Source organism: Megachile rotundata, chromosome 11 (assembly GCF_050947335.1).
Source record: "Megachile rotundata isolate GNS110a chromosome 11, iyMegRotu1, whole genome shotgun sequence".
Classification (NCBI taxonomy): domain Eukaryota; kingdom Metazoa; phylum Arthropoda; class Insecta; order Hymenoptera; family Megachilidae; genus Megachile; species Megachile rotundata.
In genome coordinates, this window is record NC_134993.1 from 12,691,416 (window position 1) to 12,710,276 (window position 18,861).

General features: G+C 30.8%; 4 protein-coding genes across 6 annotated transcripts; 2 read left to right on the forward strand and 2 right to left on the reverse strand.

The window, feature by feature from the left end:
- The first annotated feature begins 6,098 nt into the window (after positions 1 to 6,098).
- Positions 6,099 to 7,941, forward strand: LOC100881447 (mitochondrial thiamine pyrophosphate carrier). The gene is made up of 4 exons (XM_012297305.2): positions 6,099 to 6,548; positions 6,647 to 6,799; positions 7,098 to 7,300; positions 7,375 to 7,941. The coding sequence occupies exons 1-4, from the start codon at positions 6,429 to 6,431 to the stop codon at positions 7,838 to 7,840; spliced, it is 942 nt and encodes a 313-aa protein (XP_012152695.2). The 5' UTR covers positions 6,099 to 6,428; the 3' UTR covers positions 7,841 to 7,941.
- On the reverse strand, positions 7,935 to 9,855 carry LOC100881557 (glyoxylate reductase/hydroxypyruvate reductase). Of its 3 annotated transcripts, none has more exons than XM_012297213.2 (5): positions 9,740 to 9,855; positions 9,257 to 9,361; positions 8,736 to 9,056; positions 8,210 to 8,664; positions 7,935 to 8,146 (listed from the first exon to the last, which is right to left on the reverse strand). In XM_012297213.2, exons 2-5 carry the CDS (start codon positions 9,325 to 9,327, stop codon positions 8,019 to 8,021), a joined length of 975 nt encoding a protein of 324 aa, XP_012152603.2. In that variant the 5' UTR covers positions 9,328 to 9,361; positions 9,740 to 9,855; the 3' UTR covers positions 7,935 to 8,018. The 3 variants fall into 3 exon arrangements, with proteins under 3 accessions (XP_012152603.2, XP_076393731.1, XP_003699319.2); XM_076537616.1 differs by having other exon boundaries at positions 9,482 to 9,838; XM_003699271.3 differs by having other exon boundaries at positions 9,257 to 9,838.
- Positions 9,856 to 9,863: 8 nt separating this feature from the next.
- LOC100881664 (NAD-dependent methylenetetrahydrofolate dehydrogenase) lies at positions 9,864 to 11,987 on the reverse strand. The gene is made up of 5 exons (XM_012297454.2): positions 11,587 to 11,987; positions 11,293 to 11,510; positions 10,990 to 11,174; positions 10,478 to 10,846; positions 9,864 to 10,394 (listed from the first exon to the last, which is right to left on the reverse strand). The coding sequence occupies exons 2-5, from the start codon at positions 11,364 to 11,366 to the stop codon at positions 10,009 to 10,011; spliced, it is 1,014 nt and encodes a 337-aa protein (XP_012152844.1). The 5' UTR covers positions 11,367 to 11,510; positions 11,587 to 11,987; the 3' UTR covers positions 9,864 to 10,008.
- Positions 11,988 to 14,354: 2,367 nt separating this feature from the next.
- LOC100881771 (uncharacterized) lies at positions 14,355 to 18,771 on the forward strand. Its single transcript, XM_012297560.2, has 3 exons — positions 14,355 to 14,781; positions 14,853 to 14,966; positions 15,044 to 18,771. The coding sequence occupies exons 1-3, from the start codon at positions 14,674 to 14,676 to the stop codon at positions 18,350 to 18,352; spliced, it is 3,531 nt and encodes a 1,176-aa protein (XP_012152950.2). The 5' UTR covers positions 14,355 to 14,673; the 3' UTR covers positions 18,353 to 18,771.
- The last annotated feature ends 90 nt before the right edge of the window (positions 18,772 to 18,861 follow it).

An 18,861-nucleotide genomic window follows, 5' to 3' on the forward strand; every position in this document is an offset into this window, starting at 1 on the left:
AAGCAAATTACTTACTTAAAATTAATTCCTGAAACAGACAAAATAGAATTAGACACATATGAAACATTACTTACTTGAAATAAAAATCTGAAAGAGATAAGTGTAATTGGACACATAGGAAACATTAAATTACTTACTTAAAATAAAAATCTGAAACAGACTAAATATAATTAAACACAAATGAAACTTTGAATTACTTACTTGAAATAAATATCTGAAACAGACAATAGTAATTAGACAAATAAGAAAAATTCACTTACTTACTTAAAATAAAAATCTGAAACAGACAAAAAGAATTAAGACACATATGAAAAATTTACTTACTTGCTTAAAATAAAAAGCTGTAACATACAAAAATAATCAGATAAACATGAAACATTGAAAATTACTTACATAAAAAAAACCTGTAACATACAAAAATTATTAAGGCATAAATTAATGAATTACTTACTTGAAATAAAAATCTGAAACATACAAAAGTGATTAAGACAAACATGAAACATTAAAAATTACTTACTTGAAATCAATATCTGAAAGAAACAAATGAAATTAACATGCGAATTTCGAGGCGAATGAAGAATATCATTTTTCATTCGAAACCGTACTCTTCAAAAACCGAGATCGTACGACTTTGAAAGTGTGAAAATGCGAAATAGACTTAGAAGGTTCAGAAACCTCAAAACCTGATATAAAACGACGAAGAGGTTTGAAACCTCAAAACCTCAATTAAAATCTTCAAAAAATCCGAAATGAACACCGAAATGAAACCATCATAAAACTAGAAAACTTCAGTACCCGAGAAAACATTACGAAAGATTCGAATACCTTAAAACGCAAAATAAAATCTCAATAATATCTGAAAAAAGTCGAACCTGAAAATAAAAGCATTAACACATTAAAGAAATGAAATTGCAATTGCAATTGCATTTCAATCACACATGAAAATTTCTAAAGACTCTACGTGTGCCTCTTGTTCTAAAATTGCACTCGTATACTGTAAAATTATGTAAAAAGAAAAATGAAGCTAACGAAAAGAAAGTTGGAAGAACTTTCTTTTATGTTTCATTCGATTCACAAGAATAAACTAATGCTTTAAAAGTAAAAATGTATAATAAATAAAATTTTTGAAAAATTCTAATTTGTAAAAAGTTGAAAAATTGCAATAAAGATGAGTGCAATGTAGAACAAGAGGCACTGAAAAATGCGTAAGTTTTTCGCCACAAATTGTGACGAAAAACTTACGCCCGAGCCCACCCTTCCTCCCACAGCTCGGAATTAAAAAACTAACGCACTGTACAGAACTTACCAAAAATTCAATTCTGAAACACGCAAAAATTTATTAAGATACATATGAAAAATTCACTTACTTGAAATAAAAATCTGAAACAGACAAAAATAATTAAGACAGAAATTAATGATTTCATTACTTACATAAAATAGAAAATCTGAAACAGACAAAATTTCAACAACACAGAAAATTGTGGGAGAGGGAACAAAATTCTTCCTTATTTCATTCAAGAATTTTGGAAAACAAAATGCAATGAAAATTGCAGATTTAAAAAGAACATAACTTACCAAAGAACAAACTCTAAAACAAACATTTATTAACACAGAAACTTCAGAACAGATAGCAACATAACTTACCAAAGAAGAAATACTAAAACAGACAAAAATTGATTAGACACAGAAATTTGAGAAAAGAGAAGAATTTATAAAAAATTAAATTCTGAAACATACAAAAATTTCATTAAGGCAGAAAATTAAGCAAAGCAGTGAAATATTTCTTTACCCCACCCACAAAATAGAAAATTAAGCAAGGGACAATAACTTTACTTTACCCCACCCAAAAATAGAAAATTGAGCAAAGGAGGGAATCATTACTTTACCCCGACAAAACATTCGTAAAATAGAAAATGCAATAAAAAGACCTGAAAATTCGAAATAAAATCGTGTGCTCGAAATTCGAGCAAATCGCGTTAAACGATACTTTCGTACCGTAAAAAAAAACACATGTAAAATACAAGAAAATAATAGCGAGCATAGTGACAAATGATTGTCCATCCTAAGATCTTAGGATGGACATTCATTAATAGTTCCCCTCTTCTTTGGCAATTTTTGCCGGGGCTCTTCGGCATATAGCCTCTTCTCTCTTCGGCAAAGCCTCACAAAAATCACTCGCGAATTTTTACGGTAACTCGGACATTCTTAGAAATTACATAAATTCTCGATTTCGCTATCGATCTCCACAAACAGAGTGCAGTCACTTTTATCGAAATAAAAATGACCACTATCCACTTGCTTTGATCGACAACGAAATCAAAATTTTATGTAACAATTCTTGTAAAATAAAATTCTCTACTTTCGTAAAAATGAATAAAATGACTCGAAATTAAAAATACGACCAGCGATTCTCAGAATGCGCTGTCCGTAAAAGAATGTCCGAGCAGAATATTTTATTTCACTGCACTTCACTTCACTTTATACTTCATTTTTGCAGTCGGATCTAGAACCCGACTGCGACTTACAAACTAAAAGGCCTGGCCTGAACGAACAATCGAGTTCAAGAGATATTAAATAAATTCATATTTAATATTTTTCTCTTCTCGATTTTTCGTGAACCCCCCAGATGCAAGCATCTCGCGTGTGAGAGAGGAGGACAGAGAAACGCGAAAGCTTGCTCTGGCCCTACCTACTTAAAACTAACTCATTCACACCAGAAGTAAGCTACCTGCCTGCCTATCGCTATATTTAAAAAATTGCAAAGTCCATTCTCACAAAAACACACTCCACGGTTCTCACACATACCACCCGGGTGCAAATAAGCCTAATCCTAGGGAGTACGTCCCGGGACGTCTCCGACACCCGAGTTCAATACTACATTCACACTCTAAGTTCATACCTTTTTGCTGAAATCGATCGACAATCGACAGTGAACATACATATTTCATTTTCGTACTCTTTCGAATATTCAATGTAATATGTACATGTAATAATTTAAACTACTCATACAATTTTCTAACTTAATTAATTTATAAAATTTTCAAATGACTCTACTTGCATTTTATATGCATTTTCAAATGACTCGACTTGCATTTTGTATGCACTTTCAAATAGAATTTTGCAAAATAAAAAATAAATTTATAGTTTAATCGACACAAGGTCCACGACCTAACCACACACACACGTGTAACTTGTGTCGATAATTCACTGTCAATTTGTCGATCGCCAAAACATCTTAAAACTAAACCGTGTCCACCTGCCCTAACCCATGCGAGTAGCATCTAAGCACGCGCATGAGTATAGAGCATAAAAATGAACACGGCCACATGTATTTTCACCTACCAGTTTTCTTCATGTGTGCTGAAAATCCTGAGCTAAAAAACGTAATTAGAAACATGCTAATAAAGTGTCTTCCAGCAAAAATTTACTCTAACTTTAAAAAACTTTCAAAATGGAAAATGGAAGATCACTTTGCAAAAATCTAAGTATATCGGTAGTTTCATTTTTAACAGATTTGTGATATCAAAGTAAATTTCTAAATGACTCAAACATTCGTAAATAACTTTGATATCGAAATCTGTTTCTCGCGATACTTTCTTGTACATATGTATTTAAAAAATTTTCACGCGTACGTAAAAATTGAAAGTGACTCGATAACTTTATGAAAGTGACTCGAAAAGTACTGTGAAATCGGAGGGTCATCCGACTTCTATGTACTAATTTTAATTTTAAATTGAAAAGAAGTTAAAACGCGATGTACAAGAAAACCCTAACCTGAGCTAATAAATGAAATAAACAGTGTGTACGAATTTTGCACGATCGTACAGTCGTGGTCACTATGCTCGCTCAAAAATATAAAATACAACCAGTTCCCGTGTCGCTTCGGACCATTCGTCCTACGACATGATGGGAACCGGAGGAACCATAAAGCATGCGACTCACCGATCGCTGACTTGCGCCACTGCGATCGCTTTACCGGTAAAGCATCAGATTCGTACTGCTTTGGACTGCTTTGGATTGGTTTGGACTGCTTTGGTAACGTTTGGATTTGGCAGGTTGACCATTGGATTGGCAGAGTGATCATTGGATTGGCAGAGTGACCATTGGATTGGCAGAGTGGCCTTCTGTAATCATAGCAGGACAACAATTTAGTAACTGTCTATCAATTTGCATTTCGATTGGTTTTTTTAACTTTGAAAAACATGCATGCAAACTACATTATAAAAACTGGTAATAAATTTGCAAACGTGTATCAAAACGTATAGTCACTCAGTGAAACATTATAAAATATTCGAAAAAATATGTCAATGCACTTGAATAATTATTGTATGGCACAGGTTAATACGTTTGCAAATTTATACCGAAACACATAGATAACTACATGGTAAAACACATTAAAACACCAGTGCAAGTATTCCAAAACATTTAAATAACCACTCCATAATACACACTAAAACACCAGTAACAATTTGTTAAAATATTTAAATAACCATTCCATAATACACACTAAAACACCAGTAGCAATTTGTTAAAACATTTAAATAACCACTCCATAAAATATATTAAAACACCAGTAACAATATGTCAAAACACTTAAATAATCATTCCACATAATACACTAAACCACCATTAACAATATGTCAAAACACTTAAATAATTATTGCATAAAGTACACTAAAGCACCAGTAACACTGTGCCAAAACACTTAAATAATCATTGCATAAAGTACACCAATACCCAATAACAGTTTATAAAAGCACTTAAATAATCACTCCACAAAATACATTAAAACAGTAAAAAATTAATAAAACATTCAAATAACCGCACCATAAAACACAGTAATAAATCCGTATACACATGCACAATCACTTAAGGAAACACACTAGTAAAGTCACTGATAGTTGTAGAACCACACCATAAATTTTATTAATACACCCCCATAATTAATAAAAAATAATTATTAAAGCACATTAAACACTAGTAATAACACACTAGGTACACTAATATATCCGTATATGCATGCAGGTAACACACTGTTTAAGTCACTGACACTTGTAGAATTACACCATAAAATTTGTTAATACACCCGCATATTTATTAAAAAATATTTATTAAAACACACTAAACACTTATTAAAGCACAGTAGGTAATACAGGGACAAGCACAATATCGGTAAAGTAAACCCTTGACTCGTACCGGTAAGTGTTGACAGGGCCGACCCGACCTCCTCGACTTCCAAAACAAAACTGAGCAGCGGCGACCTCTTCAAGTGTAAGTGCGATTGGTAGCTTACAGTAGCCAATTAGACATCACGTAATCGACCAATAGATCAAATCGAAGTGCAAGAGTGATTGCTAGTGTACAGTAGCCAATCAGACATCATGTAATCCACCAATAGCGTGCAGCCACTCTCATTGGTTGCTGTATAATTATTCTAACGTCATATTTTTTATAATTTTATATTTTTTGGTAGTTTATTAACAAATTTATTGTTGTAATTATTTAAATTTATTAATTTTTTTTAACTTAATCTTGCAGATATGTTGCAAAATGATTATTTATTAATATACATATATATGTATATATCGTAAATTATATAATATAATATAATGGGAATAATATGATGGAATATAGGAGATTATTATATTTGAAATAACATAAAAGCACAATAACTTTTAAAACACTAAATGAATTTATTATTTAAGAAAAACGACTTGGAAGGACCTCTTTGAATAACTATATTTTATACGTGTGAAAATTATAATATCAGAGAAACAATAACAAAGAAATACATGGATTTTATTTTGTTAACATGCATAGATCCGATAAAAATCGAGCGGTATCTTTTTCCTTTGCTCTTGCAACAAATATTGGTATTCATATAACAAATCGGCTGCAAACGTAAAAAATAATAATAATCATAAATAAATTTAATATTACTTTTATTATATATAATCTGTTGTATTATTTAACCCTTTTATTCTCTTTCCTGCAATTTTCTTCAGATTTATTTTTTTTTCCTTACTATGGCCTAATGATACCTTATATTTCATCAAAGTGTATACGCTATTGAGGACTTCTACGGATAGCTTACTGCGCATGCACTAGGACTGCCCAACACTGCCCGCGATTCACTTGATTTGGGCATTTAAATCGGTTTTGTCGTCTATCCAGAGGTCAAATAGTTCAAAATTTCAGTACTGTTATTAAACCAATGATCGGAACGCTAAATTTTTTATATGTATTGTGATAATATGGGTGACTTTGAACACTCAGTCCCCCTTTTTTCATCCGTTATGTCTGTTTACTTTTCTTGATCATTCTCCTCCTTTGTTAACTTTTCGGCTTTGGTTATAAATTTTCAAGTCTTATCAAGTCTTTGCTATACACTTTTTAAATATGAAATATATGTGTAAAGTAAAAGAAAAATGAGTGATTCGTCAAAGAAAGAAGATCATATATCAGATCATTCTATAGCAGGGGCTAGTAGTGGTTTTATAACAAGATTTTGTTGTCAACCTTTAGATGTTATAAAAATTAGATTTCAGGTAAAATGTGCATGCAATAAAAATATATAACTATTATTTTATATATTAATGTAATATTCACACTGTTGTATATGTTATAAACATCTTTATAATTGTAGTTACAAGTTGAACCAATTACTGAACATCCTGTTAGTAAATATCATTCTATAATTCATGCATTTTATTCGATATCCCAAGAAGAAGGTATACGTGCGCTTTGGAAAGGACATGTTCCAGCGCAATTACTTTCTATTACATATGGAATGAGTCAGGTGAATGTGAAATAAAAATAAGGTTTCCCTTATTTTCCAGCACTATTAAAATAATACCTTTTATTATTGATACTGTTTAGTTTTAATTACTTAGTTAAAAAAATAACTGTACTGAATAATATTATTCTGGCAATGTTTGAATATTGCTTCAAATGACTGATAATCATGTAATGCCAATATCAACGATGGAGCTAATAATTTCCAAGTAGATTATATTTGAAAACTTTAAATAGCATTAGCCATACTATACAAATATATAAACATATAATATTTAAGAGCAAATATTAATATTTTACAGTTCTATTCTTATAACTTGTTTATGAAATTGAAAGACAATTTTTCATCACATAATGAATGGGTATATTCAGCACAATTTATTGCTGGAGCAAATGCTGGTTTAATAGCTACAGTTGTATCATATCCTTTTGATACCATAAGAACTAGATTAGTGGCTCAATCAAGTAATCATCAAGTGTACAACGGAATTATTCATTCTTGTAGGCAAGTTTCAAAAAATTAAAGCTAGTTGTATCAAATATATTTTTTTAACATTAGTATACTAAATATATTTTCAGTTGTATCATGCGACATGAATCTCCAAGGGTTTTCTTTTATGGATTATTACCAACAGCATTGCAAATTGCTCCACATACTGGATTGCAATTTGCATTTTATGGACTGTTTACTGATATTTGTAAAAAGTATTCTCATGAAACTACTAATACTTTTTATATCTCTATGATATCTGGTAGTGCAGCTGGTTTGTTAGCTAAAAGTGTAGTATATCCATTTGATCTTACTAGAAAAAGATTACAAATACAAGGATTTAAGCATGGTAGAGTAGGTTTTGGAACTTTCTTTGAATGTGAAGGATTTGTAGATTGTTTCAAAATGACTCTGAAAAAGGAAGGAGTAAAGGGATTATTTAAAGGCTTGGTACCAAGTCAAATAAAAGCTGCTGTAACAACAGCATTACATTTTACTGCATATGAGCAAAGTTTAGTAGCAATAGAAGCATTCAGATCATATGTTTCCAAATAGTAATCATAATAATGCTTTACAATATATCAAAATATATTATGAATCGATTGTACAAGAAATTAAATTAAACAAATGAAGAATAGAATAATGTGAATAGTGTATTCAAAGCTTATTTTTATTAACTGTCCGATATACGCTTAATAGTTTAATTAACTTAAATATATAATACATTGTGTATTTATATTTGAAGCTCAGAAGGCATTTCATTTGGAACTCCATTTAAAACTGCAAGTATATTTCTAGCAGTAATTTTTGACATTTCCTCTCGTGTCTCCGTAGCAGCGCTACCAATATGCGGTAGTACCACTATAACAGAAAAAATTCATTAGTTTAATCACGGATTTAGTAATATTTTAGTTCTATACTTACCGCAATTATCTAATTTTAATAATTCACTGTCTAATGGGATAGGTTCTGGCGTCATAACATCTAAGCCTGCAGCTCTAATTTTTCCAGTTTTTAAAGCTTCTATTAATGCTGGTTGATCAACAACTTCGCCTCTACTGATATTTACAAATATGGCAGATTTTTTCATCTTTTCAAATGCACTTTTGTTAAACATTTGTCTTGTGTCTGGTGTTAAAGCTGTTGTAGCAATTACAAAGTCACTGTTTTGTAAAAGTACATCAAATGTTACTCGTTCTCCAAGATGGGATGCTTCTGGTTTAGGTGTTCTACTCGTAAACAATATTTTAGCAACATTAAAGCCTTTGAGACATTTTGCCAGTTGAGTACCAATACGACCAAATCCTACAATCCCAACTGTAGATCCAGATAATGAAGGGCCACACATAAAAATAGGTCCCCATGATGTCCATTCACCCCTATGAATTATATTTTAAATAAAATTTGTATTTAGTTATGTACTACATTAGATATACATTCTGTTCCATACTTGTAAATAGCTCTATTTGCTTCTATTAATCTCCTAGATGTAGCTAAAAGTAATGCTACAGTTAATTCAGCTGTTGCTTCAGTTAAAATACCAGGAGTATAACCAACTTTGATATTTCTCCGTTTCAAAGATTTCAAATCCAAATGGTCAAAGCCCACTGACATAGAAGCAACAACTTTTAATTGTGATCCTGCTGCTTCTAGAACTTCATCATCTATTTTGTCGGTCAACACACAGAAAACTCCATCTACACCTTTTATTTTTGATAATAATTCAGACCTAGGAATTGGTTGAGGTTTATCTCCTATAATTAAATCACATCTGAAATGAAACAAAAAAATAGAAATTAATAAAATAAAAAAATTGTATACATGTACATATATGATAAGTTTTATACATTTTTTACATTACATATATATTAAATATATGTTACGTGAATGTCACATATACATTATATATCTACAGTCGTAAATGTAATTTACAGAAAAAATATATTTTGTCAATATTTCAAGGATACTTACTGTTCTTTAAGTAAATTTATTCCTCCAATTGGAACATCTGGACGAGTAATTAAAACCTTCGGTCGACTCATTTTTATCGAACTGGTCGAGAAAAACTTCGGAATGCTATATTTCGAAATATTGAAAATGATTGGAGCTAGTGAACTTTGACTTGACTTACAAAAGAAAGTGAAACTAGATAATGACATGTTCTCGCTCGATTAGTTTTTCGGTAATGACTCTTACTTTTGTTCATAAATGTTATGATATAAACCGGCATTAAAGATATAACCTCATTGCTGACGATTACTCTAATTATTTTTATTTTCGTATTTATCTGCATTCATATTTTTAAAGATGGAGAATGAAGTGATTACATATTGTGGAATGTTTTACGATTTCTTGTACTTGCTTTGGCAGTACATACAAGGTGTCCACGTCCAAGTGTGATATCGCGATATTTCATATTTTGAGAAATTAAAATTAAGTTGTCTGCATACTTACCTTTAACTAAAACATTTAAATAAATGTTCCAATCTTCCAAATTGTCACACTTAGGTGTGGATACCCTGTATACTAATACCAGTCTATAATGTTGACAATAGGACATTATTTATGAACAAGTATATATAATTATCACAATTTATTAATCTTGTGATTAGTAAATACAAATTTTTTAGTAGAGAATAATACTGTATTTATATATTAATATACCACATTATTATTAATACCATGTAATAAATTACACTTTTGCTAAATATAAGTTTTAATTTTTAACTGACTTCTGTTTTTTTTTTATTAAGATCTAAACATTTTGAGCATTCATAATTCCTTTTAGCTGCCAAAATTGTATTTTTCATTAACATTGTTACAGTCATTGGACCTACACCTCCTGGTACTGGAGTTATATGTCCAGCAATTTGTTTCACATTATCAAAATCTACATCTCCCAGTAATTTGTAATGATTTCCAATTTTTACTCTTGTGATTCCTACATCAATTATACATGCCCCTGGTTTTACCATTTCCTTAGTAATAAGACCAGGAATACCGGCAGCTACAACCACCAAATCTGCTAATTTTGTAAACTTTTCTAATTCAGTGTGGGGTGTGTGACGGTGACATATAGTTGTAGTCATATCTAATGCACCTGTTTCGCCTAGAAAATAATTCATCATCAAATTCCTGTTAACAGTATTAATTTACTTATACAAACTGTTATAAAATACTATTATAACATACCTTCACGATCAGCATGTAAAAGCAATGCAATAGGTAAACCAACATGTTTTGATCTTCCTACTACCACTGCATTTTTTCCAAAAGTTTCTATGTTGCTTCTTATTATTAATTCTTTCACACCCAAAGCAGTTGCAGGAACAATACCACTTCTATTTAATGCTAGATTACCCAGATTTTCCAAATGAAAACCATCCACATCTTTGTTTGGTGCAATTGCCTGACACACTTCTTGTTCATTTATATGCTTTGATAATGGTAACTGCACAAGAATTCCATCTATGGATGGATCTTCATTTAAGTAATTAATTTCATTGATAATCTGCTGTTGCGTTACATTTTCCTCTAGTTGGATAGTATAGTTTTCTATGCCTACAACATAAATATATGATGCACATTTTTAATCATTTCTTTTATTAATATTAAATAGACTAGTCATATGTGTGCAAGTATTTGCTCTGTTTATCATTGCATTGATGTGTCTCTAAAAACTGTTAGTGTAGATAATATATTACCAATAAAACTTGCAGCTTTCATTTTTCTTTTTACATACATTTTACTAGCTGGATGATTACCAACTATTATTGCTACTAATTTAGGTGTCCTTTTAGTATCATTTATCCACGTATGCAGAGTTGCTTTCAATTCATTCTGAATTTCCTGAGCTATTTGTTTACCATCTATTATTACTGCTTCTTGTCTGGAAAGAAACATAACAGTTTTCATATTAATTTTTTATATTAATTAATTGTGTATGCAATATTTTTATTGCAAACATGTTTATCAAAATCATTGAATATTCAATAGAGATTACTTACAGAATTTTTGAAGTATGTAGATGTCTCAAAAGCGATTGGAAAGTGGTTGTTAAAATATTTCTATAAGAAAACATTATAAAAAGTATAAAATTAATCAACTATGTATGTTATAAATATTCAAGAAGCAACAAGTATAAAACTTTTGCTACAAAATCGTCCAACAGTATTATTGATTTTATTCTCGCGATTGTAATTTGAAATAGCGTTGTGTTAGCTTTCTGTAAACAATATGGTAATGTAATACAACAGATATAGTGAGGCGTATTAAGTAGTTTACCAGCACTGACAAGATACCTGCAAAGTATTTTAATGAAAGGTAGCGATGTTTTTTATTTTTCAAACAAGTTCCGCTTTTCATTCATTTTATTCTGCACTTTCACACGGTGAAAGTAACATTACTGTATCGATATGATTTCGATAAAGTAACAACTTTTCATTATATGTATATTGTATAATTAATATAAGAATAAGACATAGAAACAGAAGTGTTATATTTCAATTCAATTTATCGATTAGAATATATGCGATTCGCGCTAAACAAAATATTATTGTTTGGTTCGCTGATGTCCTGCTTTCGTAAGTTGTGTGTTTTAGCGGGATTTTTGAGTGAGGCACACAACCCCATTTTAAATGGAGTTCTACCTACTTCATACGCATAAATAAATGTTTAAACCATTTACAAATCTCCGGGAAACTGCAGAATACCGTCATGTTCTGATTCTGGTCAAATTTTGCAAACAAGTTCTATTTTTTTCGTAAAACAAAAAGTTTGCACAACTTCAAAGTTGTTCCCTATATTACCGATGAGACAAAGTATAACGAGCGAACTGTTCCGAATAGAATCAAAGAGATGGCGCTACTTGTTCCTTTTTTTTTTTTTTGTAAAAAAATTCAATTTATATTGAATTTTAATATTTTAATATTATTTTATGAACTAAAAAATTGGCGTCCACCTAGTGGCGAAACGGGAGAACTAAACCTAAAAAATGAGGGTCCGAACATGCAAATAAGGAAAATAAAAAAATGAATATTACGGCACTTTGGCGACGTAGTATGGTACCTGAGGCATTTAGAAACAAATTTCTATTAGGGTTTGATGCGTTTTGATGCCTAATAAAGCCAGAAAATCAATTTTTGTCGAATTCGGTCCAAAACGGTACAGGTGGCGCCATCTAGCGGCGAGCGGCGGAACTACGAATAACTAAAATTTCGATTTTCTCGAAAACTGGGCACTTTTTGGAAAATCTGATATATACAAATTGTTCCTTGTTGCCTAAGGAATCGAACGAATATAATTATGGCTTGCTAGGACCATTATTAAAGAAAATAGAAAAATAGCCCATTTCATGGACTAAAAAATTGCCGTCCATCTAGCGGTGAAAGTTGGAACTACAAAAATATAAAAATGCGATTTTCTCGAAAATTAGCGAACTTTGAGTACTTCTGAGGCTCAGAAAGAGTTATGTGATCGCATTGGAAGCAAAATAATGCAATAAAAGCATCCTAAAGGATTTAATAAAGAAAATAAAAAAAATGTCATTTTATGGAGAAAATTTGTGGCGCCATCTAGCGGCGAAACTGCGAACTAAACTGAAAAAACGTATGCACATACACGCGTTAAGGAAAAGTATATAAAGCAATATTTCGCAACTTTGACGACGTAGTATGCTTCTTTAGACATTTTAAAGCAATTCTTGTTGAATAAGTTATTCATTTTTTTGCCTATTAAGCCCAGAAAATCAATTTTTATTTGACCCCTTTACTGCGTGTTCGGACATACGTTTTTTGAGTTTAGTTCGCAGTTTCGCCGCTAGATGGCGCCACAAATTTTCTCCATAAAATGACATTTTTTTTATTTTCTTTATTAAAGCCTTTAGGAAGAATTTATTACATTATTTCGCTTCCAATGCGATCACATAACTCTTTCTGAGCCTCAGAAGTACTCAAAGTTCGCTAATTTTCGAGAAAATCGCATTTTTATATTTTTGTAGTTCCAACTTTCACCGCTAGATGGACGCCAATTGTTTAGTCCATGAATTGGGCTATTTTTCTATTTTCTTTAATAATGGTCCTAGCAAGCTATAATTATATTCGTTCGATTCTTTAGGCCACAAGGAACAATTTGTATATCTCAGAATTTCGGAAAAGTCGCTGGTTTTCGAGAAAATCGAGATTTTCTGTTTTTGTAGTTCCAACTTTCACCGCTAGATGGACGGCAATTTTTTAGTCCATGAAATGGGCTATTTTTCTATTTTCTTGAATAATGGTCCTAGCAAGCTATAATTATATTCGTTCGATTCCTTAGGCGACAAGGAACAATTTGTATATCTCAGAATTTCGGAAAAGTGCCTAGTTTTCGAGAAAATCGAAATTTTAGTTTTTCGTAGTTCCGCCGCTCGCCGCTAGATGGCGCCACCTGTACCGTTTTGGACCGAATTCTACAAAAATTGATTTTTTGGCTTTATTGGGCATCAAAACGCATCAAACCCTAATAGAAATTTGTTTCTAAATGCCTCAGGTACCATACTACGTCGCCAAAGTGCCGAAATATTACACTTTGCATGCGCAGTATAATTGACATAGGCGGCTCATGTACGTATCGTAATGCTGACACAAAATAATTAATTACTCATTACCCGAACATTATTTATGAACTTTTACGATCGAACCATGTAAATAATGCATTGCTGACCATTCTTCAATCATAAAAGTGCGCCTCAATCAAGCAGACCTAGTATATTTATTAATATTATTTTTATGCTGCTTTTTGTATATTTTATGGGTCCGAAGATGCGGATTATGTGTCCAGAACAATTCACACACTTACTGTGTCTCGTCGATAATATAGGAAATGACATAAGAACGGCAGAAGATTTTCTTTTGAATCATAATCCTAAATATCTTCTTTTGCAAAGAAGAGCTTATTTGTTTAATTTTATAAATATCGAGATATGACGATTTTCTGAAGTTTCACCTACATGTCAAAAATGCGGTTTTTGTCGGTATTTCAGATCGTGTAATTCAAACAGTGGCACGAATGGTCTATTCTTTACTTTGTCTATGGTACGCTAAACTTTACGTGCATAGAAAAAATAGAAGTACGCCATAGTTGTTTTGAGGGAACTCGCTTTTTAATTTACCATAATGGATAAACAATGTTGAGTTGCAAATAGATAAAAATATGTGCATTTATTGCAACTGTATCGTTCACATTATGCACTAAGCATAAAATATAATCATCATTTGAGTTAATCTAAGATTTTTACTATACATACACATAATATGCATAAGCAAAACATACATTGTGGTTTAGTCAGTTTTTATACGCGTAATATGTGTTCTATCTTCGTCTAATGTTTATTATGCAGATATAATCCTACAATGAAATTCTGTTATAAAATGGCGAAGAATGATGGTTTAAAGACTTTTCATGCAAACACTATTCAAGAAAATGAGAGAATATTGCACGAGTGTTATCAAAAAAGTCAAGTGAGTATTGCAAACAGTGTGTATAATGTTTATATAGAAATGTTAATTGAAATGCGATCAACATCTTTCAGGTGGAAAACAAAAACAAGGAGGATTTTGAAAAGTTGTTTATGAAACTCAATTGCATCTGTAAAATAAAATCAATAAAAAAGGAATCACAATTAAATTCTTGGTGCAACAAAAACGTAAGACTATTGGAATGATGCTTTTATGATATATACATTTTTGTATAAATATATTTAATCATGACTTTGTATGTTAGGTTATAAATTACACATATGGACCTATCTCAGGATTTCCATCTGGTTCATGGTGGGGTATTCGAATGGATTGTTCTAGAGATCGTGTTCATGATCCTTTCGATGAAAATTTTCAAAACGGTCCATTTGGTGTTACCTCAATTTGTACTTCAAGTGTTAACTTAAATGAAGATGTAGATTTTGGTAATTACCTCACTGTTACAGGTCAGAAGTACCTTAATGGAAAGTTGGACAAAGATCCACTTGTTAAAAATTATGAAAATCAGATACCTGTGAGACTCATTAGAAGTTATAATTTATTAAATGAATTTGCACCTAAAACAGGTTATAGATACGATGGTTTGTATATTGTGACAAAATTTTGGATAGGTGTGAACTCAGATTCCACAAAATATTACAAATTTGCTTTATTACGTTTAAATAATCAAGAAGCACCATTATGGAATACTAAACAGTCAGTTTTAAATACAATTAAAACTTCCTCTGTTCCTCAATCTACATCAACATTTCTCCAACACTGCACAGATAATCCCTCCCCAAATATGTATGAATTTAAAAAATACTCCCACAGTTCTGAACCCATCTGTGACAAAGGGAGTTGTGAGAAATCAAGTGCATCATCGCAATTTTCACATTTTGAAAGTAAAAACTTAGATGATAAGGAGAAAGGTGTTTCTGAAAGTGCAATAGTAACTCGTCACGTATTTAAGAAAACAAACAACAACACGGAATGTACATCAAATGTATCCAGTGTTTCTACTGTCTTAACAAACAATTCCTTAACTCATATTGGAAACCAAGGATCTAAAACTCATAATACCAATATTTCTATACGTACAGGATTATATAATTCCTCGCACAGTACACAGCATGATGTTAAAAAATGTATCTCATTGCCATTTTGTAGAACTTCTAAATCACTTAATGTATTGAAAACTAATCAACACATAGAAAACAGGAATTTATTGAGTAAAGATACAAGTAGAAATTTAGATGGGAAGGCTCAAACAGTTAATTCAAATGAGTTTCCCAAGCGTGTTAATTATGTTTCTCTTAATACAGTGAAATCAGAACCAGAAAAAATAAAATTAACTAAACATATAGACACAGAATCAAGTGCTACTGAAAATGATGCAAGTCCAAATTCTTGTTATCAACATGAATCTAATAATGCGCATGAAGAATTGACAAATGATACAAAAGAGACATGTAAAAGTACTGTAAATATTTCTGGTGTACCTAACAACACATTGAAGCTGATGAACTGCATGCATAGAAATGAAATTGCAGCGCATAAAATTATATCTAAAGAAGTACAAGATTCAAAGTCACTTGAATTTCTTGATTCACTAACGCCGGATGAAATTCTCCATTTAATTAATGAGAAAGGTCATCCTTTATCAGAGTTGCTGATGGGTAACATGATAGGATTAACATCAGAACAGTCCATGGCATTTAAAACACAAAATTTACTAACAGCCCAATCAGAAGTAAAAAATAAAATAACGACACGAAAAAATGTGGGTGAAATAAAAGAGAAGAAAAATTTTGAGACCATTTCGGATGACTTAATTGGATCAAGATGTTATAAGTTCAGACGTCGTAGAAGATTGCCTCGAAAGATGATAGGTAAATCAGAAACAAAAAAGCATAACAAAATACACAATGAAAAGTTACAAAAGAGTTCTATACAGCCCTTAGATGTTTTAGGCAACAGTTTGACATCTCTTCACATATATAATCATTCTCAAAGAAATATTCCAGAAGAAGACATTTCCTATTTAAACGAATGTAGCAACGATTTAAACAATAAAAGGATGAAACAAAATAATTTACAAAAGAGAAAATCGAATTCTTTACAGGAATCGACGAAAAGTATTAAAAAGAATGTTGACAGTAAAACTGAAACAAAAATGCGTTTACAAGCTATGAGATCAATCAAGTCTTCAATCAAAAAACATATAAATAAAAAACAGAGAAGAGAAATTGCAAATTTATTAATAGATGCAAAAATTGGTCCTAAAATACGTGGTCCACGAAATAGAAGATTGAGATCTATAAATAGTACTTATGCTAAACAATCATTTGAACGTTTTGGTACCACTATGTATGCTTTAAATAAACGTCAGATCAGTTCAGAGCAATCTACTTTTAAAAATAGAAGTAAACTTACAAACATCAATAGTTATAAACGTATTAAAAATAAACAAACTGGAGATGTTAAAAGATCAGAATCGAATCAAGTAAAGATACAGAAGAATCTTACAGTTTCTAAAAAAGATAAAGATCATATTATAGAAAAATTGCTTAATAATAGTAGTACTGCCACTAAGGCAACTACCACTATTACTGCTCCTGCTGCAAATAATAATAATATCAATATTAACAGCAAAAGTAAAGATGTAACGTTGATTCAAAATCGGAAAAGAAAATTGAAGCAAATAGATTCTGAGGATTCAAAATTCTGTAAAGTCGAAGAGGAGTTACGTAGTAATTCTGCAAAAGAAATTTCAAAGCCTTGCAAAGCGGATGCAATTACTCAATGTTCTCTGATTAAAGAGCCACTAACAAAGAATTTGAAATCAAACAGTCTTAATCAAAGTAATGTCCGTAACGAGCAATACACTTTCATCAAAATAGAATACGGTGATGTTAAAGATACAAAGCCTGATGTATACGAAGTTATGAAATTAGATAATAAAACTAAAAGTTATAACACATCCGAATCTGGTAAGAATCGTACGCCTTGTGAAGAAACTGTATGTAATATAGAAAATTCTAAAAGTAAAAATATAAAATTATTCACTAATGATATCTTAAATGCTAAAGAACAAAGCGGATCTTCGCCGAAAAGAATATCCGCATTCGTACCTGTTAACATTCCAGATAATGATCTAAAAATTGCTCGTTTAAGATCGATAGGATTCAAACCAATAACTTGTAACAACAGCGATGAAGATGTTAATAATCTAAGTAAAGGAAATTGTTCTGTGATTTTAAATAACAAATTAGTAAAACAAAATGTTACTGAGAAATACAATAAATATGCGAGTGAGGAAACAAATGTTGTTGTGTACATGGATGATAATTTACAGTATCAAGATATTGAAAACGAAGATAAAAATTGTTTGTCTGCTAGGTGCAAAGCATCAAGTTCAAAGAATTGTACAGTAAAAGATGAACAATTAAATAGAGTGGCTTTAAAGAAAGAATCGTATAATAATTTGTTATTAGAACAAGACTTAGAATTACCTTGGCACGGGTGGAAAAAAGTTGTAACAAATAAAGATACGTATTGGATTGGTTGGTAAAATAAATATAGATCTTGTGCAAAATAAATTCATAAATGCATACATACACGCATACACTTTGCCAAAATAAAGGCTGTTAATAAAACGCTAAATTATTTTTTCACTAATAGTTGTAATATTTCAATGCATTGATGCTATTATAAATAATGCTTTTATAGGACAAATATTTGATTTTTTTAGTTGAAGTAATCTATATTTAAATCACTGTCACTAATCTTATTATAACATTTAGTAAGTAGTTTACTAATAAGAACGTGGAACACTAATTGTTAATTATACCAAAACAATGATTTATTTTAAAAAAAATGAATTTTATTGTTATTTCATGGAGCAGAATAATGTACTCTCTCCATAAATATAATTTATGTATACACAAACTATTCTGTTGTATAGAAAATAAAGTTTAATTATGACCAAGATTAAGATCTATTTCCATTTCTTAAAATATTTAAAACATGTAAGGTATAAAATCAAAGCGTAAAATCAACAACTTATAACACTAAGTATTA